The sequence below is a fragment of the Chiloscyllium punctatum genome, chromosome 6, assembly GCF_047496795.1.
Source record: "Chiloscyllium punctatum isolate Juve2018m chromosome 6, sChiPun1.3, whole genome shotgun sequence".
NCBI classification, from domain to species: domain Eukaryota; kingdom Metazoa; phylum Chordata; class Chondrichthyes; order Orectolobiformes; family Hemiscylliidae; genus Chiloscyllium; species Chiloscyllium punctatum.
Genome location: NC_092744.1, coordinates 84,582,843 through 84,606,751, shown reverse-complemented (window position 1 = coordinate 84,606,751; position 23,909 = coordinate 84,582,843). Strand labels below are relative to the sequence as shown.

At 42.1% G+C, this 23,909-nt stretch overlaps 1 protein-coding gene across 5 annotated transcripts in view; it reads right to left on the bottom strand.

Annotated features, from left to right (window-relative positions):
- farp2 (FERM, RhoGEF and pleckstrin domain protein 2) overlaps positions 1 to 22,163 on the bottom strand; it is a 178,206-nt gene extending 156,043 nt beyond the window's left edge. For 4 of the 5 annotated variants that reach the window (XM_072573162.1, XM_072573165.1, XM_072573164.1 and 1 more), the window contains exons 1-2: positions 22,097 to 22,163; positions 19,096 to 19,317 (exon numbers count right to left, since the gene is read on the bottom strand). In XM_072573162.1, coding sequence (XP_072429263.1) covers positions 19,096 to 19,290 — 195 coding nt within the window. In that variant the 5' untranslated portion in view covers positions 19,291 to 19,317; positions 22,097 to 22,163. Of the gene's footprint in view, positions 1 to 19,095; positions 19,318 to 19,847; positions 19,869 to 22,096 lie in introns of those variants that run through there. The other variant, XM_072573163.1, reaches the window with a different exon arrangement.
- Positions 22,164 to 23,909: the final 1,746 nt, after the last annotated feature.

Genomic DNA, 23,909 nt, shown 5'->3' with positions numbered 1-23,909 from the left:
TTTGAAAATGGAAACAAAAAACCTGCACAAGTTATGAAAATAAAAAAAACTATAGATGTTGGAGGAATATTACTTGATCACTTTTCAAGATACACAAGTTGAAGAAAATACACTTTAAAAAGTTGGACCAACCAGCTTCTAAGTACAGCTAAATCATTATTGGAGGGGGGGAAAAAGGGAAAAAGGGAACTCATCTTGCGAAAGTACATCAAGCAGATCATACAGTAAGCACTCGGCTACTTACGATTATTACTTGAGTAGCAAGGTTAAACAGCTTTGATAGACATTCCCTATATATCCCTGCAAAGCACAGTTTTACTGTTAAACACAATTTAAATCATACATAACTTTTGAAATTGACCTCATCAGATACTGCAGTATGAAATTAAATTTAAAAACTGAACATTCAAGAGTTTTATTAATCGGGAAGCAAAAAACAAGATAACCCAACTCTTTCTGCAATATGACAATTACAGCACAACTACACATTTGTGCATACAAAATCCAAACAGCTTGTAAGTGCACGTGTACACACAGCAACACATTGTCCTCGTTAATACAAAGCAAATTGTGCTCAGGACAGGTATAATTGTCAGGGTAGGTTGCACAAAGAACCTCTCAAACTCAACACATCTCAACAGCTGAATGGAACACAGACTAGAGCGTGAAAACACATGGTCTTTAGTCATGTACCATGATGCACAATACAAATAGACACATCTCACAAAGTCTGCAGTGTGCAGGGTGTGTATATACCACATTTAGCTGGATCTCAGTCCTGGTATTTATCTCACACCAGCAATCTATCAGCTTTAGGTATGTGAACATATAATCAATGGTCTGTTACCCTTTAATGAAGCGTGTAAGTTTGCCAAAGCCTGCTGCCACTATTTGTTTACAGGATTTCCGAACTGAAGATATGAACAGCTGCAAGCCCCACCAATGCTGGTAAAATTACTACAAAACATTATGCCATGTAAGCAGCAACGATTCCAGCCACGCTATTCTGAATCAGCTGAACACAATTATGGGGATTTTTTTTGCTGAAGAGCTGGCCTAACCATAAATACTATGTCTCCACGTACCCAAGGAATCCCAAAGTTCCTTATTCCCTATTCTCCAATAAAGAGAGCCAACACCTAACTGATTCAATATGTCCTATAGCAGCATGAAGCATTTACAAAGCTTTTCCTGCACAAAAAAAAACAGAAATCTGCACATATCCCATGCAAGAATAAAAGCATTATAAAGCAGGGTCTCAACCATTTCGATACGAGAGGCAAAACCCCCTGCTCAATACCATTCACTAATCCTCAGACACAAAAGAAATCTGTCCCAACTCCACTATTGGTGGCTGACCCTATAACTATCCAAGACTCAAGTCCTCCTCCCTGATCTTTTCCATATATGTCTCTCTTCCTTTAAGATTCTTTGCAAAACCTTTTCAAATAAGCTTTTAGTCACTTGTCTTAATGTTTCCTGAAAGGGCAAGATATCAAATGGTTCCTGCGAAATTCCTTGGGACGTTTTACTGTGTCAAAAGTGCCATGTAAAAAGGAAATTTATTTAATGGAATGAATGAAGAGATATACCAAGAAAAGTTAAGAGTTAACCTCAACAATGCAAAAAATTCAGAAAATTTCATGCAAATGATTCAATTCAAAGTGTTTTTTATAATAGTTCTGAACCAGATGCTTGAATGAACAATCGCAAAAGCTAACCTCCCACTGCTTTCTCACAAACTCCAGCAGTTTAGCTGCTAAAGAACATACAATGAAAACATTAATCCAAAAGGCTTTGGGCTATTATCAATAAAGGCATCAAAGGACCACAAATGCCCAAATCACAATCTGTGGTTTATAGAACACAGCAGTCATTTTCTGCTACCGATTTAAGATTCCAGCATTTTTTTTAAACAGTTCTATTGTTATTAAAAGGTCAGGAATTGATCTCCAAAAAAACCAAGGTAAACTTGAGGAATAAAAAAATAAATCAGGCAAAAAATTTTTTTTGCTTAGAACATCAGGAAGTTTCAGAATAAGTAGTAAGAGACTTAAAAAAAAGCATCCACAGCAACACTTCTGTTAATATATATCAAATCAAGTATCACTAAATGAGAGGACTGTACACAAAAACTAGTTTTTGGAATATAATCATTGCTATAACTTTGAAACCTGGCAGCAGATTTGTTTAAAGCAAACTGTAATAAGATAAGTGAGCAGGTAATCTGTTTTAGATGATGTTGACCAGGGGAAAATTATTAACCAAGAACTCTATGTCTCGTCTCTGAAGAGATGTCAAGCTTTTGATTGCAACCCATTCTCAGGTAGGTTTAAAGATCTCCATAGGAATGGAAAGTTGAATTCAAGTACAGGATCGAGTTTAACTTCACATATTAGAGGGAAATAGAGATGAAGAACGTGTGCCTATTCAATGACAGCTTCATCATTTGGATATATCTGGAATGCAACAAACTAAGCAATATCGTATGCATACACCGCATTGCAAAAGTACCACAAGGCTCCATAAAAACGTTATAAAACAAGAAGGAGCGGAGTCACATTCATAGACAACAGGGTTGAAGGCCAAATGCTTGATCAAATAAGTCAGTTAAGAAAAATCTCAGAGAGAGAAAGGCAAAGAGACAGGAGAGGTAAAAGAAGGAATTCCAAGACATACAGACTTGGCAAATATCGATGGAAAAATAAAAATTGGAGATGCTCATGAGACCATGGTTAGGAAAGATGCAATTATTTCAAAAAAAGAGGTATGGAGCCAGAGCAGAACACAGATTTAGGGAGGGGCAAGGCCACAGAGGAATTTGAAAAAAAGGATTTGATTTTTACATTAAGGCTGTTGCTTGACCAGAATTCAATGTAGGTTATCAAGTACCAGGATAACAAGTTGAAAGGATTTGGTGCAAGTAAAAGTATGGGCAGAAACCTTTGGATGACCTGAAGTTTATGGAGGATTGAATGATAGGGACCAGCCAAGAGTGGGTTGAACCATACAGTTGAAGTAAATAAACACACAGATTTGGGTTTCATTGGAAAAACGAGCACAAGTGAAGAGACATTATGTCAGTGGAAATTCATGATGGCACAGTTAGAGTTGACAACTTATCTTGGACAGAAAATTGCCTGGTTTAGTTGCAGTCAGTTGCCGGAGACAGGAATGGAGTCAGTGGCTAGGGAATAGATTTTTGAACAAAGAGAAGACAGGGGCTTTAACCATCAAAATTTTTAACTGGAGGAAATTTCTGTTCATTGTGCAATGGATGATCCATTATAAAACAAACCATTCATTTAGAATGAACATCAGAGGGGAAGCTTTCTTAAAAAATTCTAATCTGTGTCTGAATAAGAAACTCTGACATTTTCTTCTTTCCTTTCTCCTTTTACATTCTCCATCAACTACTTATTTCTCTTCTTTACAAAAAGGCATTGAGTGACTTTGAGTGAGTAAATTCAAGTAATACTGTTTCTTTCTTGCTCCTTAAATCTCAAAGATGTACTATCGGCCTCATTGTTCACGGAGCTCCAGATGTCTTGTAGTTCTTATATTATTCTTATTAGCTTGCAATTATAGAAAGACCCTGTCTGCTATTACTTGTCTGATTTTTTTTACTAGAAAGAGGCCCATTCCCACCCCTTCCGCCCCCACGCATGTCCAGAGTCATTATGACAGTATCAAGATCGCATTACTGCAGAGTCCAGGAAGAGCTCTTTGATTGTAAAGTGCGGCAGGAAGCAATCCAGAAGCAATTGTCAGCAGATTGAGATTCTGATCGCTCACGCAACTCTGAAGCGTGCTCTCACTTAAAGCCCTTTCCCCAACTGTTCTCAAAACCATCCCACGCTCTTACAAGACTTCTATTGCCTTTAAAAATGACAAAATATACAGGGAATAAAGCAAGTACATGGAACAAAAACTCAGTGGCAGCCTCCTGTCTGGTCAAATAATGGTTTGCATCATGGTGGTCAACTCAACATTAAATATCACTTGATGTGGTTCAGTAAGCTGCAAAGGCATACAACTGACTGGTCTCTTGTTTACTCTGGGCTCTTTCCATTCATCTGAGCTTTGCATTTCTATTCACCTCTTCCAATGTCCCTCAAGATGATAAGTTACAAATAAAGTGCCAAGAGAGGTTCATGCCCACCAGTCACGCCAAAGTACTTTAAAACCAGTGAAATATCTTTATAGTGTAGTCACCATTATAGTGTGATAAATGTAGCAGCCAATTCACACACAGAGCAAACATCCACAAAGAGCAATATGATAGTGATACTGGCTAATGGGTAACATTAAATAAGACACCAGAATTCCCCTGCTCTTCAAAACAACATCAGGGATCTTTCAAGCCCACTGTACAAGACAGGAAGTTCTTGGTTTATCTCACCCAAAGGATAAGGTATATCTAACAGCAGCACTCCTGCAGGTCTGCACTGCGGTGTCAGATTGAAATCTGGCTCAAATCCACAACCTTATGCATCAAAAGGTGAAAGTTTGCTACCAACTGAGATAGAGCCAACAGATGAGTGAAGGTATGAACTAAAGGCTAGGTCATTAGGAGGCTTTAAGATGCAAGCAACGTCGTCAGCAAAAGAGTAATGCAAAGAGAACTTCAAAAAGTCAGTACAGGATGACTGATTGCTCCTTGGTAGATAATGGTACAGAATGCTTCCATGCATTTCAACATCAGGTATGATGATACTACGCCTTTAAGAGATACGTTCTGTCCTGTTTCTCTTGCAGAGGGCTGTTGTCAGTGGTCATAAAATGTCTCCTCCAGACAGGCAGTTAGTAAAACATCTTGGAGTTCACCCTAAGTGTTTTTTTCAAGACAAAAGAATCATGAATGGGCAGGGTCAGGCTCACGCAGGCTGAAAAAGAACTTTAGCTTTGCTTTCAGTCAGTACAGCAGGTATTTGCTGGCTGCAGGAGCTCGACACTTGAGTTTTCTGTCTCTAGAGTGAAGTGTTAGACAGAAAAATCAAAAGGGGCAGATTGCTTCTTTCAGCGTCTCTTTCATCTGGACTGGGGAGAGACCACATGTGAGAACGATAACTGTCACTGAATTGCCTTTGCCAATGGTATATTTATGGGATGCTGCCTATATTGGATTAGCTGATGATTAATGATTATATAATACGTTACCTTGTTAAGTATTTCAATAAAGTTACGCATTCTTCTTTTTTGTTGTATTTTAACCATGTTGTAAAATAAAAATGGTGTTTTGATTAGAGCCTCGTGATGGACCAAATTACATTTGGAATACTTACCTCTTACAAAATCTAAAAGTTTGAGTCTAGTCTATCTCCATAATATACTTTGGGGGAGGTCCAAGTCTAGTCCACAATATAGGAATACAGATGTCTGCAGTGAACTTATTGAAAGATTTACAAACAACGAGGTCAAGAGTGATAGGTCAGCATTGTTGAGGAAGGGTTAGTTTGCAGGCAATACAAGTTTGAGTGACCTGGTGAACTCAAAAATCACAGTAGATAAGTTGAGGTCCTTAGCAGCAGTCATGGCATGGTAGGAATTATGCTGTACTATGCATATGGAAAAGTGATAGAAAGAAGGTAACATAATGGAAGTGAAACCTCTAATCCAGCTCAAGGAACAGGTACAAAGATGAAACTAGTGGCAATATAACCACTAGATTGACTAACCTTGGTAACATTCAGCATAATTAGAATTCCAGCTCATTTGCAATATTGCTCAGGCTATCACACAGTACATCAACAATCTCAGAGTCAAGGAAGGTCACAGAAAGTTAAAGTTAGGTGGGACCAGCACGTGCATAGCGGCTGAACGCATGCCCACAGCTATCAATAGCAGGAAAGCAACAATGAAATGAGGAACGGGAGGAGTACAAGGATTAAAGCACAATGGCCAACCGTTTAGGGCTAGGAAAAGTATTACAAGAGATGAGGTGCTCTACTAAAGAAAGAATAGGATCACAAGAGAGCAATGCTACAAGGGTGGGGAATGGAAGAGAGGTTGTGCAAGATGACGGAGTGTCAGCAACACTTAAGGTGACAAAGAGATCCAGAAACAAGGGAAACGCTGTCAACAGCATTAACACATCTCTTCATAATTTTGACCTAAAGTAGCCTTTTGTTAAAAATGGTTTAGAAATGAGCAGGAAGGAATTTGGCTCATTAACCCTTTTTTTTAAAAGCCTTAAAAGAAAATGGTCAACAAACAAAGAATAGAACAGAAGCTTTTCTTTTAAAGTACAATGAGACAGCTCTCAAAAATCAAAAACATTTTGAGCACACACAAACAATGACCCATACCACACCTCCGCCATATCTAAATTTATGGAAATCAATTTGTAAAACTACAGAAATTAAGCAAGAAATGGGACTCTGTAGGGTGTAGGCTACAATGGGGGAAGTGGGGGGGCGGGGGTGGCCTCAGCCTGTGCTGGCTGACTCCACAGCGGTATTATAACCATTATACCCGACCATGATCTGCTGGCTTTATGACCTCCCATGTGAGCCACAAAGCCCCTCTCTACGGGCCAGCAATATCAAAAATCACACTGAAGGAGGTGAAAGTACGTAAGAGGAACAGATCACCTAATCCCTGGAACTTGTACCACAACACAATTGGATAATGACTGAGCTGGATCTTAGCTCCATCTACCTCACCATTATCCTGCGACCTTCTACATCTTATCCAATAAATATCAAATGTCTCCTGGAAGGGAAGGGTAGAGTTCCAGATTTACACCACCCTTTATGCAAATAAGCGTTTCTAGACATCACCACTTAACAGTCTAGGTCCACCTTGAACACTATACAACCATTTCCCTTGTAAGGGCTTCAGCACCAGAGGAAATTCTCGCTGCTCTACTAAATCTTTTAATCATTCTAAATACCTTAATTAGATAACTCTTAATCTGCTATACTCGAGGGAACACAAGTCTAGTTTATGCAACCTGTCCTTATAGTTTAAGTCTCCAAGGCCACAGTTATTTTGGTGAATCTGTACTCCACTTCTACATAAGCCTGATACATTGTTCCTGAGGTATAAATGTCCAGGACTGAACGCAGCGCTCTAAATGGGGTCTGGCCAGAGCTTTATACAAGGCCAAATGAACTCACAGAACTTCGCATTCAACAAGACCAAAACTCCACTGTCTTTTTTTAATTGTATAGTCCTTGCTTTAAATCTTGTGGTTGCTTCATTTTTAAGTTGTTTAGTGTTTAGGGCCTGCCTCTGCAATGTGCATCTCCATTTTTGTTCTTGATATTGTTGGCGGAAGAGTTGCACTTTGTCATCGTCAAGAGAATGGACCAGTGCTGTTGAGAGATTGGTCTACAAATTCAAGCAACATGTCGGCCTTACCACTCCCCTTGCCCCTATTCTGCTTGCTGGCTCGCTGCAAAGGGCCTCAGTTCTATTTATTCACTGCATCGACATCCAGGGACTGGGGACACAGATTCTGCAGTTCAGGGGCATAAAGACTCCCTGGGAGTTGGTGAGCAGCACGGTAGCTCAGCAGTTAGCACCAGGGACCCGGGTTGAATTCCCGCCTCAGGTAGCTGCCTGTGTGGAGTTTGCACATTCTCCCAGTGTCTGCGTGGGTTTCTTTCCACAATCCAAAGATGTGCAGGTCAGGTGAATTGGCCATGCTAAATTGCCCATAGTTTTCGGTGCATTAGTCAGGGGTAAATATAGAGGGGTGGGGGGAGAATGGGTCTGGGTGGGTTACTCTTCGGAGGGTCAGTGTGGACTTTTGGTCTGTTTCCATACTGTAGGGAATCCAGTTTATACATTAACTTTTATGGAGAAATCTGATTTCTTTTTGTAGTCTGTTTTGCTTCAAACTGCACTGTTGTAAAATACAATTTGGATGCTAAGAGGAAAAATGTTTTTTTTTCAAGCAATTTCTATGCATCGATCTGGAAACATTCTGATCATCTAGGCTGGCTACCCAACAGTTAGAGAACAACAATCTTCCTTTCTTGTAGCAACGTGGATATAACAGTCAGATTAACACAGGCTAACCATACCCTTGACAACACCCCCAATTTTCAATCTCAGCCATCCAAAGGTACGAGGTGAAAACAAGGGTCAGCCATTTTGCTATTTTAAGATTTGCTTTTTAAGATTAGATTCACTATAGTGTGGAAACAGGCCTTTTGGCTCAACCAGTCCAGGCCCAACCCTCCGAAGAGTAACCCACCCAGACCCATTTCCCTCTAACTAATGCACCTAATACTATGGGCAATTTAGCGTGGCCAGTTCACCTGACCTGCACATCTTTGGACTGTGGGAGGAAACTGGAGCACCCGGAGGGAACCCCCCCCACCCCCCCCCCCCCCACACACACACACACACACACACACACACACACACACACACACACACACACACACCTCAGGCTGGAATTGAACCTGGGACCGTGGTGCTGTGAGGCAGTAGTGCTAACCACTGAGCCACCGTGCCGCCCCAGTCTGGTGTACACTAACTTTATCAGTAATGGAATCATATAGCATGTATAGGGGCATCCAAATATGGGAAACACAATGTTATCTCACGTTGCAAAAATAAGCAACCCTCATTCCCAAAGGTCTAAATGAAATATAAAGAATTGCACTCCCTCTGGAAAATGATTACTGCCATCAGGTCTTTACATGGAAAGCAGGATTAATTAAAAACGTACTACTGCTAATACAATACACTCCGGGGAATCAGAGTCAGGTTCAACCAGTCCAGAAAATAACTACACCCACACAAGTTCCATTCTTCTGTGCCAGATACATGCCAAGTAGACTGTAGCAATAGCAAGCTCCACTTAACCTTGAGCACAGGCGGAAGTGCCACAAAGGCTGAGATAGCCTACTAGCCACTGCAGACAGAAAATATCGAAAACCACTCCCAGACGAATAAATAGCTTTAATACATGAGACCATTGCCACTTTAAACAGATAATTTACAAGTAGATACCTCTGGAAAAGCATGTGGAATTCATTTCCAGCAGCAATACAGATTCAAATACCAAGCACAAGTTTTAATCTTTCCAAAAATGAGAATTAAAGCACCAACTGAACCCAATTTCCAACAGACAGTTAACAACGACAGGGAAAGCAAATTTTAGCAGGACTTATACACTGCATAGTACAGTCCTAGGGAGTGCTGCTGAACAAAGAGACCTTGGAGTGCAGGTTCATAATTCCTTGTAAGTAGAGTCGCAGGTAAATAGGATAGTGAAGGCAGCATTTGATATGCATTTCTTTATTGGTCAGAGTATTGAGTACAGGAGTTGGAAGGTCATGTTGCGGCTGTACAGGACATTGGTTAGACCACTGTTGGAATATTGCAACTCTGGTCTCCTTCCTATCAGAAAGATGTTGTGAAACTTGACAGGGTTCAGAAAAGGTTTACAAGGATGTTGCCAGGGTTGGAGGATTTGAGCTATAGGGAGAGGTTGAACAGGCTGGGGATGTTTTCCCTGGAGCATTGGAGGCTGAGGGGTGACCTTATAGGAGGTGTATAAAATGATTAGGGGCATGGATAAGATAAATAGACAAAGTCTCTTCCCTGGGGTGGGGTCGTTCAGAACTTGAAGGCATAGGTTTAGGCTGAGAGGGGAAAGATATAAAAGAAACCCAAGGGGCACCTTTTTCACACAGAGGGTGGTACATGTATGGAATGAGTTGCCAGGGAAAGTGGTGGAGGCTAGTACAATTGCAATATTTAAAAGGCATCTGGATGGGTATATGAATAGGAAGGGTTTGGAGGAATATGGGGCAGGTGGACCTAGATTGGGATATCTGGTTGGCATGGACGGGTTGAACCAAAAGGTTTGTTTCCATGCTGTACAGCTCTCTGACTCTAGGAGCTAAATGGCGCAATGAGCAAAGGGCTCTCTATAGTGATATGACAAAAAGCACAAATGTATTTCAAATAAACGCCAACCACACTGCAGTGTAAAACTCAAATCACTTTTTCAAAAAGCATTAGACCACTGAATGGAGTCTTTATTTTTAAAAATGCAATACTTCCTGTTGAACTCTTATATACTGCCAGAGTGTGCAACACCAAGTGTTCAATGAAACCACACACAGATTTCCATTATCACATTCCCCCGTACAAAGATCATATTTCACAATACTGGAAACAGAACGCCAATTCAGATATTTAAATATTCTTCAGTTAGATGATGCTGGGAAGACTCCAAGTAATCGTTCCCACATTTTCTACCCTCTCTTTAAAGCTGTCAAAGTCCTCATGAGACAGAGTTCTTTTTTTAATGGCTTTTTTATCATCCTCCATTTTATTCTCCAAAATTCTCTTGACTGAGAAGTGTTTGTTTAGATTTGGAAACTCGCTTTTTTTTAAAGAAAGCTCAGAGAAGGAAAACCAGGAATTTTAGGCCCAACGTATTGGCAGGAAGTGGTTAAGATCTAGAATGAAGCATAGCATAAGTGTACAAAAAATGCTGAAGAGAAACTCTCGACTAATCGAGGAGTGTTGGAAAAAACAAATAATCAATATGGAGCGACAAATGCCCGGAAAGTCCAACTGAATATTTTTGAAGAGGTGATTATAGTCTCTGTATTTTATATAAACTTCCAAAGGCATCTCCCATACAGTCTGCTAGCTGATCAGAATTCATAGGATTTAAAGCGACTTACTCACTTAGTTTGGAAACGAATTGAACGTCAGGATACAAGAGTAGGGATAGTGGACAAGCACTCTCGAATTTGCAGGATGTGAGACAGGGTATCTCGCAAGATTCTGTTGTGAAGCCTTAACATTCCACCGTTTTCACTAACAAACTGGGTGATTGATTGAAAGAAAGCCATATATCCAAGTTTAACTGACATTGCAACATTAAGCAGCATCTTAAGCATCGGAGAATGAAAGTGTAACTGGAGATTATCGCTGGATTACACGAATGAGCGAAACTCAGCAAATAGATGTTAAAGTAAGTAATGCTATGTTATCCATTTTGAACCAGTAAAAGATGGAACAAAGTATCTTCACACAGTAAAAGCTAGAAAATGTACACCCAATTACACTTGGGGTTCGGATCCATTGGTCAATAAGATACCATGAACAAAAAAATTACAGAAAATACTGAAAAGAACAAATGAAGTAGAGTTTGGGAATTGTAATGTTACTATACACCTTTCATGCACAGAGACTGCTCAATCATTAAGCAAATATTTTTCAGTAGCAATTTTTAGTTCAAAGACATTCCTCAAATCTAATTGTTTACAGAACAGGTTCATGGAGTGAAGACAGCTGCTCTGGTTATAACAGTATCCCTAAAAACACAGAATTAAGCAAGAAATATGGCAGCTAATTTACCAAGATATAGAATTCCCACAGTGCAGAAAGAGATCACTGAGTTTGCATACATCCCTGGACACTACAGACAATTTCCCATGGCCGATCCACCTAGCCTGCACATCTTTGGACTATGGAAGGAAACCTGAGCATCGGAATAAATTCAGCACATTCACCCAACGTTGGGATCGTTCAGGTCCCTGTCGCTGAGGCTGCAATGCTACCGTGCCACCCTGAAAATCCTGAATTAGTTTTCAGAAGCATACACACAAGACGCACGCAGACACACAAAAGTCTAATCTCCATTATGCGGGTAGAACACTTGATGCATTGCTGAAAAGTAAGAGCTCATGGTCTAGAATTAGAGATTTAATTAATTATCGAAGGATAGCTTTGCACTACAGTGCAGCTCTAAGGCTGCCACCCTTTGGAAATGCTAATCAGGGAGGTGCAGCTGGTTTTAAGGGTACATTAAAAGATCCCACATCACTTGGAGGATAAGGGAGTTTTCCCAGTGTCCTGCCAGCTTTCGTCCCAAAACCAGTATCATTTAGTCCATAGTTCAACATTCTCTTCAGTCTGCTGTTTACAGCTTCAAGCTGCCCATCAAGGTCAAAAGTCTATTATGAATCCACTGCCTAAAACAATACCATGCAGAACGCAGCATCCACTATCACACTGACCTATGTTCTCAGAGGCATGTCAACAAATCTAATTATACCAAGCAACAATTTAACAAATTCTTCGCCTCACTCTTTGCAGGACACTGCTACTACAAGTCAGCAATATTACTTGTGAAGAAAGCCCTGCTAGTTTTACTATCAGACTTTCACACTGCACTCGAACACCCGACCTAAAAATATTAAAAAGTAGGCTACTCAGTGGTGTACCTCTACTGTTGCACAAAGCGTTAGTCTTGGGCACAAGGGATTTCTACCAACAAAGTGATCAAATGCACATACTACTCAAAATATTACTTTACTATACAACTTATGGGTTTAAAGAATTATTTCTATTTCCCACCCTCATCATTTCTGAGGGAAGATCATCAACAATTATTAACCTGCCTGCAGTCAATCCACAACCTGTTCACTACCACATCAACCACTGTGCCACTCAGATTCCTTGAGAAGATTAATCAGGGATTAAACAAAGGATTTTAGGGTGGCATAATGGCTAGCACTGCTGCACCAGGGACACAGGTTCAATCCCATCCTCAGGTGACTGTGTGAAGCTTGTGTGGGTTTCCTCCAGGTGCACCCATTTCCTCCCACATTCAAAAGATGTTCCGGTTAGGTAGATTGTCTAGGGATGTGCAGGGTAGGTGGGTTAGCTACGGTAAGTGGAGGATAGGGAGGATCGACTGATTCTGGGTGGGATGCTCTGGGAGGGTCAGAGCCAAGTCAAAGGGCCGAATGGCTTCTTTCAGCAATGCATGGATTCTATGATTCTTTCTGGTCTGGTGGTTGAGTGCCATACCAAGCAGTTTTTCCCCAGCCAACTAGTGATCAGGAGGTTGCTGATGACACTGCAGCCAATTGGCCCTAGTAGCCTAATGGGACAAGGCACTAGCCTCCTAAGCCAGGGACTGTGCCCTGAGATTTGTCCTAAAGCTCTTGCTAATTGTATGCAGCATGATGGTTCAGTAGGTAGCACTGCTGCCTCACAGCACCGGGGACCAGGGCTCAATTCCACCCTCAGGCGAATGTCTGTGTAGAGTCTGCACATTCCTCCCCACCCAGTGTCCGTATGGGTTTCCTCATGGTGCTATGGTTTCCTCTCATGGTCACAAAGGTGTGAGGTTAGGGTGGACTGGCCATGTTAAATTGCCCCAGTGTGCAGGGATTAACCATGGGGGTTATGGGATGGGTCTGGGTGGGATGCTTTTCGGAGGGTCAGTGTGTCACTTGATGGGCCAATTGGCCTGCTCCCACACTGTAGGGATTGTTTGGGGGCAGCATGGTGACTCAACGGCTGGCACTGCTGCCTCACAGCACCAGGACCCTGGTACGATTCCAGCCTTGGGCGACTATCTGTGTGGAGTTTGCACATTCTCCCTCCCCACGCCTGCGTGGGTTTCCGCTGGGTGCTCCCGTTTCTTCCCACAATCCAAAAACATGCAGACTTAGGTGGCCTGGCCATGCTAAATTGCCCATAGTGTTCAGGGATGTGTAGGTGCACTAGTAAGGGGTATATATAGGATAATAAGGTAGGGGAATGAGTGTAGGTGTGGACTTGTTGGGCCAAAGGGCCTGTTTTCACACTGTAAGGATTCTATGAGTATTAATTCTTTCAACTACTTTAAGAAACCTGGGTGGCGAAGGAAGACAAACTGAGGGCGGATGAAAAAAAACAGCATTATCAGAGTTTGAACTGCTCGGAAAACCTAATTTTTTTTTAAAATACACTGCTCAGCTTACAGCGCTATCAGATATTTTAACATACTGCATATGAGTTTATGCTGAATGAATCATCTCTACGTTGCTCGAGCAGTTAGTTTTGAGTCAGCTGTACTTTGTTAATACACACCCTTCAAATCAAGGGGCAAGCCTGTGAAAATTAAAGCTTTCAATATGAATTTGGTCAGTTGCTTTGGTCAATAAGGCTTTTGAAGAATGACTGGAGTGTAGACTGGAGGAGTAGTTTGGTTAGATAGGTTGGTTCCTGGGCCAAAACACAAGTTAACTAAATAGCCTGTAATTACTCAGATTATCACTTTCTCCTTTTATACAACAGTGTAATTATGTCAGTCCCCCCATCCTCTGGCAGCATTCGTGTGACCAGGGAGGACTGAAATATTGTGGTCAGAGATTCAGATTCTTTTAACGGCCTGCGCCTCTGGCAATTTAGCCACTTCCAAAGTTGTCAAACCATTTTAGATTTTCTCACTTACCGTGCTCATCATGACAATATTTCACATTCTTCCTCCTTAACCACATGATCATAAGTCCCCTCTTTTATGAAAACAGCTGCCAAGAATCAAGAAGGTCACTCATAATCCACCTTTATATACAGTTCATGTTCCTGGTCCTTAATAGCCCCCATCCTCTTCTGGGATATCCTCTTGCTCTTTGTTTACTTATAAAACATTGTTAGGAATTCCTCACTTTTATTTACCAGTATTTTTCCACGTTCCCTTTATTGCTTCTACTTTCATTACCACTACCGCTTCTACAGGCTTGCTGCAATATTAAGATCACACAGGCTTTCCTTTTTAGCTTCATCTAACTCTGCATGCAGTTTGTCATCTAGGAAACAGATTTGGCTGTCCCAACAGATTTGCGTAAAGATGTTCACTCGAAACCCTCAAATCTCGAATGCCTCCCATTGTTCTGACACCAATTTACCCTACCAAGTAGCTGCTCCAATCTACTTTTGCCAAATGACTCCTCAGCATAGTGAAATGTGTATTCTCCCAATTTTGTCTTTATCCTTTTTCACGACTATGCTAACCAACTGAATTATGATCGATACCATCAAAAGCTCTCCCAATGAAGCTCTTTCACCAGCCCAGCCTCATTCCCCAAGATTAAATTCAGAAAAGTGACCCATCACGGGGTTTGCCATACACTGACCAAAAAAGATTCTGAGTGTAATTTAGGAATTCTCTGTCCGTTGTAGTTTTTACACTGACTGTGTCTCTATTAACATCAAGGTAAACAAAACTCCACACTTTTACTCCAAACTCCATTCTCTAGCTCCACACACTTTGCCTTTCCTTGTCAACAAATAAGTGATAAAAACAGTGCTAGAGAAACTCAGCAGGTCTGGATGCATCTGTGGGGAAAGAAAGATTAGATTAGATTCCCTACAGTATGGAAACAAGCCCTTCAACCCGACAAGTCCACACCGACCCTCTGAAGGGTAACGCGCCTGGACCCAATCCCCTGCCCAATATTTACCCCTGATTAATGCACCTCACACTATGGGCAATTTTTGCTTGGCCAATTCACCTGACCTGCACATCTTTGGATTGTGTTAAGAGTTAACACTTTGAATCCAGTGTGATTCTTCTTTGGATCTGTTCACAACCCTTATGAGATTAGACTTCATATTTACACAACCAAGATGGTCTGTCTTTAGCTCTATAATAATGCCACATTTCCACCCCCGCCCCCCCACCTGTAAAAACATCCATTTGTCACCTTTAGTCTCCACAGTTCAAATGTACTCCAGTCAACCTCTTAATACTCCCCTCTGTGATGATTCAAACATCTTAACTCAGCTCGTCCCAGCTCCCCATCACAGACACAAAGAATGCTGAAGAAACTCAGCAAATCTGGCAGTATCTGTGCAGAAAGAAACAGTTTCCGAACAACAATCACACTGTATTGAAAACATGAACTTTATTCCTCTGTCCTCAGATGCTGCCAAAGGGTTTCTGCAGCATTCTATATTTGAACCAGATTTCCAGCATTTGCAGTACCTGCCTTGAGCTCGTCCCGTCTCACCAATTTTTGCTGGCCTACTTTGGTTCCCATTCAAGCTACATTTGCAATTTAAAATTCTCATCCCATTTTTCAATTACCTCCATCATCTTGTCTTTCCCCACCTCCGTAACCTCTTCCAGCTCACAAACCTCAATCTAAGATTGTCCACATTTGCCTAAATCAGCTTTCAATTTAGCCAGTGGCATTCCCTTTAACCATCTATGTTTCAAATTCTGGAATATCCTCCTTATAGCTTTCCATCTCGCTTTCTTCCCTTAAGACTGTCCAAAACCTGCCTTACACCAAGCAATTAGTCATCTGACCTAACACCTCATTAGATGACTTTGTACCAGACTTTTTTTTTTCATAATGGTCCTGTGAAGCATCTTGGGACATTACATCCCAAGAAAGGGGCTAGATAAAAGTACATCCTTGTTATTGCATTATTGATTTGCATTTGTCAGAAATATGCCTCCAAATTTACTCTTTCATATCCCCATGACTGTTCACATGTTTACTGAATACACTCCCAGCAGTTTGACTGTCCCTACCTTGGCTGGAATGGTTTCTTTCATTAATATTAGAGTTTTGTTTTTTAAAATCAGTCTTTAGATGATAAGACTATAAGACATAGGAGGAGAAATTAAGCCATTCAGCCCATCAAAGTCTGCTCTGCCATTCAATCACGGGTGATAGGTTTTTCAACCCCATTTTCCCACTTTCGCCCCATAACCTTTGAACCCCTTGGCAATCAAGAACTTACCTATCCCTGGTTTAAATATATTCAATGACCAGACCTCCATATCCTTCTGTGACAATGAATTCAACAGATTCACCACTCTCTAGCTAGAGAAGTTTCTCCTTAACTCCATTCTAAAGAGTCTTTCCTTTACTCTAAAGCTGTGCCCTCGGATCCTCGTCTCTCCTGCCAATGGAAACATCTTCCCAATGTCCACTCTGTGCAGGATATTCTGTATGCTGCAAGATTCAATCAGATTCCCACCCTTCTAAACTCCATTGAGAGTAGTCCCAGAGTCCTCAAACGTTCCTACATTAAGCCTTTCTATCTTACCTGAAAACATTAGTCATATTTAAGAGTGGCTCATAATCACTAAAACAAATCATACTTCCATGTGTCAGTCTGCATCCTCAACTCATCTATTTTATTCACTAGACTCCTTGCTTTATGTAAATATCATTCAGTGAAACCAAACTCCTCTTAAAAACAAAATATTGCAGATGTCACAAATCTGAAAGGAAACAGGAAATCCTGGGAATATTCAGCAGGTCTAGCAGCGTTTGGAGGAGAAATCAGTTGCGCCTTTCAGTCAAATATAGCTGTTATTCAAGTCCAGTGAGTCACATTTAGGCGCTCTTTTATTTTCCAGTGTCAAACATCTTTTGCTCCGATTTACAAAACTCTCTGAATTTTCTGCCTCCCACTTTAAGTTTTGCTTTCTTCCCTGTCTGAAGCTGTTCGGCTGGTCATATTTCCGCTATAACTTGCTTAAATATTAACTTATCAATACTGATTAAATATCAGTATTAATCCTAGTGGCAAATCTCCTGTAATGGGAATTCCAAGATAACTGACGTTGAAAGGTCAGGAATTATTTACCCAACCAAACATTCCTCAGGACTATAAAATGTAATTGCCAAAACAGGACATGGATAAGAGAGGCCTTCGAGAGTTCTAAGGAAGGACCATCAGACTCAAAATATTAACTCTGATTTCTCTTCACAGAAGCTGAGCTTTTCCAACAATTTCTGTTTTTGTTTTCAGATTTACAGCATCCAGAGTACAGCATAACATGCGCCATCACATCAAGTAACTAGATACTGAATGTCTTCAAAGGTTTTTATACGCATTGATCGACCCAAAACACCACTAAGTACTGCTCAGTGTTGTGATGTCATTCTTCACAATAGCTATTCCACCCTTTCCTTTCACAGCCCCTAGTTTGAGTATAGTCCTACAAAAAAAGATGACTGTCATCTCATATTGCGTCGAATTCTAACAATCTTACCCTTTTCCAAGTTGAAGAGGTCAGTCACCTGACTACCCTCCTAATTCAATTATTCAACACTATTACTTGGACCCTCAAACTCTGCTGTGCATCTATTCATGGCTAGAATTTAAAAATGCTCAAGAAGCAGTGACTACAAAGGATCTGACTCAACTGTGCATTATTAGAAGCCTTTTAATATAAAAGTAATTTACATGTGACGTGAAGTTAATTAGGCTTTTGCAAGATAGGAGCAAGTTCTTCTGAGGAATTACCTATTTACCAATATGGTCAGGGGTGGGAGGAGAACACATTGGTATGTGCAAGTGAAATTTGCCAATGACAGCATATAGGAGACCAAACTCTCAAATTTAAATGTGCTACCTAGACAAACAACTGTATGCTCATAGTCAAGCATATCGCAACACACCTCGACTGATGTGACAATTCATTTAAATTTTGTTCTTTGCCCATCTGGTGAATTAGTAATTGACCATCACAATCTAGCACCTTTCTGCTTGATATTTAACTATTGATGTACAATCCACAACTGTAAGTCAACACGGAGTTCTACATACATTCAGGTTCCACAGAAATTTGCTTCACACTTTAAGTGCACTTCAAATTTTAAGTGACAATAGGTAAAGAATTTACCACTGGATATACCACTTTTAGGACAACAAAATTAATTCACTCTTGAGAAACAGTGGGGATGCAAATTAGCAAATTTAGTTCTCAGATCAAGTTCTAAAGCTAGCAACATAAATACTATACTGTGACAAAACAATACTATACTGTGACACCATCTTAAATACCACAACTGCTGTGATCTATTTGATAACAGGTATTTATCCAACTTGCTCCCCTACTTTCATTATGGGGTTGGCTCACATTCATGAATTAGTTCCAAAGCACCAGCTAACCAATCGGTGCAAAAATGGAAGTATCAAAAACATTTGCAATGGTCCTTGGGGTAATATAGTATGCCATGCAAACCTTAACAGATAATCCAATCAAAGATGGTATAATCAAGTGATTGAATGGGACACTTTAACAAAGGAGTGAATTGAAGATCCATGACAAGTATGTATGCTGGGGTATAACAGGCAACTTGGCAACTATGGATCACAACTCTCTGCACATTAAGGTATCATACCCGTTGTCATTGTGCCAGGCTGATGATGGGACTATCAGTTGGGCCTTACTTTTGTTGTATCTTGTAATTCCTAACAGCAGACAAAGGATACCTTTATAAGCAATGGTTACCATTATTCATTCCAAAAGAAAAAGCATAAATTAGCAAAACTACTCAACTTCTACTTTGAAAATAAAATTCTCACCTCAACTTCAACTTGCTCCCGTACATCATCCAGCAACAGGACTGTAAGTTGGATTCCTTTGCCCCGGGCTTTCTGAGATGATGCCAGAGAGAGGCTTTGCCCTGGCTCCAATGTACTGATCGCTGTATTTGTCTGTGTTCCAAGTCGAGCCCCTGGAGTCTGCAGCACACGATACGTTCCTTCCATCTCATCCATAGCTCACCAACAGGCAGCAGATGTTGCCTAGCGAAAAAAAACTATCAAACTGATACATTTGCCAGGTCATGGCCAAACTACACACAAGCTACTTTGATGCTAGACATAATTTTTTATAAAATATAATATATGCCAATATCACATTACAGCTGAAGTCAGGGAGATGGACAAAAGTGTAAATCATTGAAACATTAAAGATTGTACCAGGCCAGCGTCATAAACTATTCTAATACACTCTCTTCTCTGCTTACACTTTTGACAAAGGAATTATTTACAAACTGATCGCTCAGCTTAATAAAGTGCATTCACATCTGTCTATTTCTGACCATCTCTCTCTCTCTCTCTCTCTCTCTCTCTCTCTCTCTCAGTCTGAGCACATACAGATTGTACTACTTTGCTTGGAGCTGTGGAAAGCCAAGTCACTTAAAAATACTGGAACAGATATTAGTGAGAGATACAACAGAATCTTGTAGTAGACAGAGGAAAGACAGATACAAATACATTTACATAACATCTTTCATTTTCTCAGGATGACCCTAAAGACCTTCACAACTCACCATCTGAGTTCGGAGGAAGGGCACTCAACCAGAAACGTTAACAGATTTCTTTGCACAAATGCTCCCAGACCTGGAGGTTCTCCAGCAATTCCTATTTTTGTTTCTGATTTTACAGCTTCTGCCGTTCTTTCAATTTCCACAAATCACTAACTTTTCTTCAAACTGTGCTGTGAAATACAAAAGTATCTTCTAGTGAAGAAGTCTCCATGGGTTTTGCAGAACGGACGGTAGTCACAGATGTACAAACTTAGATTAGATTCCCTACAGTATGGAAATAGGCCCTTCAGCCCATCAAATCCACACCAACTCTCCGAAGAGTAACCTACCCAAACCCATTCCCCTTCCCTATATTTACCCCTGACTATAGGCAATTTAGCATAACCAATTCACCTAACCTGCACATCTTTGGATTGTGGGAAGAAACCAGAGCACCCAGAGGAAACCCACCCAGATACAGGGAGAATGTGCAAACTCCACACAGTCAGTTACCAGAGGCAGGAATTGAACCTGGGTCCCTGGCGCTGTGAGGCAGCAGTGCTAGCCACAGTGCGACCCATCTGAAACAAAGAAACCGGCTTTCAAAGTGGACTAGCATATTCCTGAACACTAACTTCAAAAGCATTTAAATCAAAAATGAGTGATTAGCATGTTCTTAAAGGTCCGGCAAATACCATATATTTGATGAAGATTGCAAACCTGTACAAACTAGCTACACTTCTTTTCTCATCTAAAGTCAATTCGCCAAATTAAGGTTTGAAATGACAAAATGCATTAACTACCAACATATAACATAACCAACTAGGAAGTTTCAGGATCTGTGCTGACTTACCTAATCACTGCTGGGAAAGCAGTGAAGGTGTTAAAATCAAAAACCACACAAGGGGGGGGAAAAAAAGCAGATGCTAGAAAGCCAAAGCAAAAACAAAGTGCTGGAGAAACTCAGCAGGACCAGCAGCATCTGTGGAGGGCTCCGCCCAAAACATCGATTTTCCTACTCCTCGGATGCTGCCTGACCTGCTGTGCTTTTCCAGCAATACATTTTCAACTCTGTGGAGAGAAAGCAGAGTCAATGTTTCAGGTCAGCAACCTTTTTCAGAACTCGATCCAAAGGTACGTAAGGTACTGTTACAACAACCCTATGGCCTGAGCAATACCCAATACGTTCATTATTTGAAAAACAAGCCTGGACCCATCCACTTAACAGGTAATCTGTCATCATCCAAATTTTCAGCATCTACTCTAACCAAAATGTTCAACCCCAAAACCTTTCTGCTAATTTATAATCCCCAAATCCATTCTGAAACATAACTATAGATAACTACTTTTATTCAGCCTTCAATAATTTTAAGCACTACTTGCTTCATGGAGCTTTTGTCAATATAAACTCATGTGTATGAAAATTAGCAAAGGAGCTTTACACAATTACTAGAGTTACAGTCTCACCTTCACTGGTAAATTTACAAGCATATTTTAATTTTCCAAGTTGACTTTTCAGAATGTTTGCTCATAAGGTTGAGAAGTACCTTATGGAAAGCGCTTGTCACCATGCTCCTGGTTAATTCTGGAGGTTACATTGCAGAATGGAAACTTAAAGAAAGCTCAACAACCATGACAGCACAACTTCCAAATCAATTCAGCCTCCGATTGGTGTTCCATCTAAAACATAGTAACTTTAACTTCAGTATTTCACAAAGGACTGGGCTGCAATAGGAGCCTGGAGTTTTGCAGTTACACCTCACACTCACGAAAGGGCGTCAAAACAACACTCCGTACGATTTCTCCCTTTTAACTCCACCGAAACAACGCCTAGCACCACATCATACCCCAGCCCCAGCCCCAACCACAACCACAACCACAACCCCAACCACAACCACAACCACAACCCCAACCCTGCCCACACCCCCCTGGTCTGGATCCAGCAGGGTGTTAGGGCAATTAGCACTCCGAGAAAGACAAGCAACACTTAATCACATCTGTTCTTTGTTCCCATGAATCTACTTTCACAATCTCCTTAAATCTCAATGCACTCATCCTCACCCCTTCACTCCTCTCCCCCCTCACTTCACTCCTCTTCCCACCCCTTACTCCCCCTCGCTTTTCCCCGCCTCTCCTCTCTTTCTCTCCTCACCCCTCTTTTTCTTTTTCTTTTTCTTTTTTTTTCTTTTCTCTCTCTCTCTCTCTCTCTCTCTCTCTCTCTCTTCCACTCACTCACTCACTCACTCACGCTGTTCTTTCTTTCTCTCCCTCACCTCCGCTCTCCGCGCCGCTGCTACCAACCGTCCTCCAGCGCCGCCATCTTCCCCCCTCACTCCCGCACCGCCCCCTGATTGGCTGAGCCTGCCCCGCCGGGCCGCCCAATGGCCGCCCTACGATGCGCGGTCCGGATTCTCAATTGGCCGGATGGAAACACCACTCCTGGAAACAATTGGCTGGGAGGCAGAAGGGGGCCGGGTGATTGGTCAGGGCTGCAGGTCGGCGCACCCTATTGGTCGACAGTGAGGTTGTGTGCTGGTGGTGGGAGAGACAATGGGGCTGGCTACAGGGAGGGAAGGTGGGGATACAGGGAGGAGTGAGATGGGGGAGAGGGAGAAGATGGGAATGATGGAGGGAGGGGGAGGGAGGGGGAGGGAGAGAGAGAGAGAGAGGGAGAGAGGAGTGGAGTGGAGTGGAGTGGAGTGGAGTGTAGTATGGAGGGGAGGAAGAGGAGAGGTAGCAGGGAAAAAGAAAGGAGGGGAAGGGAAAAGGGGGAGAGAGGGAGGAAGGGTGAAAAGGGGGGGGTGACAGTAGAAGAGGGAAAGGGGTATGAGGGGAGGAGGAGATGGGGGGGGAGGAGACGGAGGTGAGAGGAGGGGGTATGGGGGGAGGGAGTATGAGAAGAGGGACAGAGACGAGGGGGGGCTGGGAGGGGACGAAAGGAAGCAGGGAGAGGAGAAAGAAAGGAGGGAGAGGAAGGGGGGGGGGGGGGAGAGGGGGAGGAATCGTTCTCAGGAACTGACTCTTGAGCTTTTAGTGGACAGAGTTTCCTGTCCTCGAGTTGGTGGAAAGAATGCCAATGCTGGTGGGTGTGTTGACACAATGGCTTCTGTGACTTAAACAGACAACCCTGGTTAAGATGTGCCCACACCACCAACTGAGTTGGCCCTAGCCCTGGACAGGTGCGTTGCCTCCACTTCCCGCACCTTCGTCCTTGAACCCCACTCCTCCAACCATAACAAGGATAGAACCCCACTTATCCTCACCTTCCACCCCATCGACCTTTGGATACAATGCATCATCCTCCACCATTTCTGCCACCTACACACCTCACATCCCCCCTCACCTTCATCCAAGCATCAGAGGATTTTTCCACATCAGGCAGAAATTTTCCTGCACATCCAAATACCTCTGCTGTGTCCGTTGCTCTCAATGTGGTCTTCTCCACATTGGGGAGACAGGACACCAACTTGCAGAAAGTTTCGGAGAACATCTCAGGGACACACGCACCAAACAACCTCACCACCCTGTGGCCAAATACTTCAACTCCCCCTTCCTTTCCACCAAGGATTTGCAAATCCTGGGCCTCCTCCACCGCTAAATCCTAGCCACCCGACGACTGGAAGAAGAACACCTCATCTTCCACCTTGGGACCATTCAACCACATGGCATCAATGTCAATTTCACCAGTTTCCTCATCTCGCCTCCCCCCTCCTTATCGCAGATCCAACCCTCCATCTTGGCACTGCCCTCTTGAACTTCTCCCACCTTCCCACCTATCCACTCCGACCTATCACCATCACCCCCACCTGCATCCACATATCGCCTTCCCAGCTACCTTCCCCCAGCCCCACCCCCACCCCCACACCGCCCTCCTATTTATCGCTTAGTCACCCTCCCCCCAGCATTCCTGATGAAGGGCCTATGCCCAAAACGTCAACTCTCCTCCCTCCCTCCCTGAACTGCTGTGCTCTTCCAGCACCACCCTTTTTGACTCTGATCTCCAGCATCTGCAGTCCTCACCTTCTCCTAGCCCCTGGACAGTCCACTATAGATCCACACAAGTGGCCGTGACCCACTCCCTGGTCT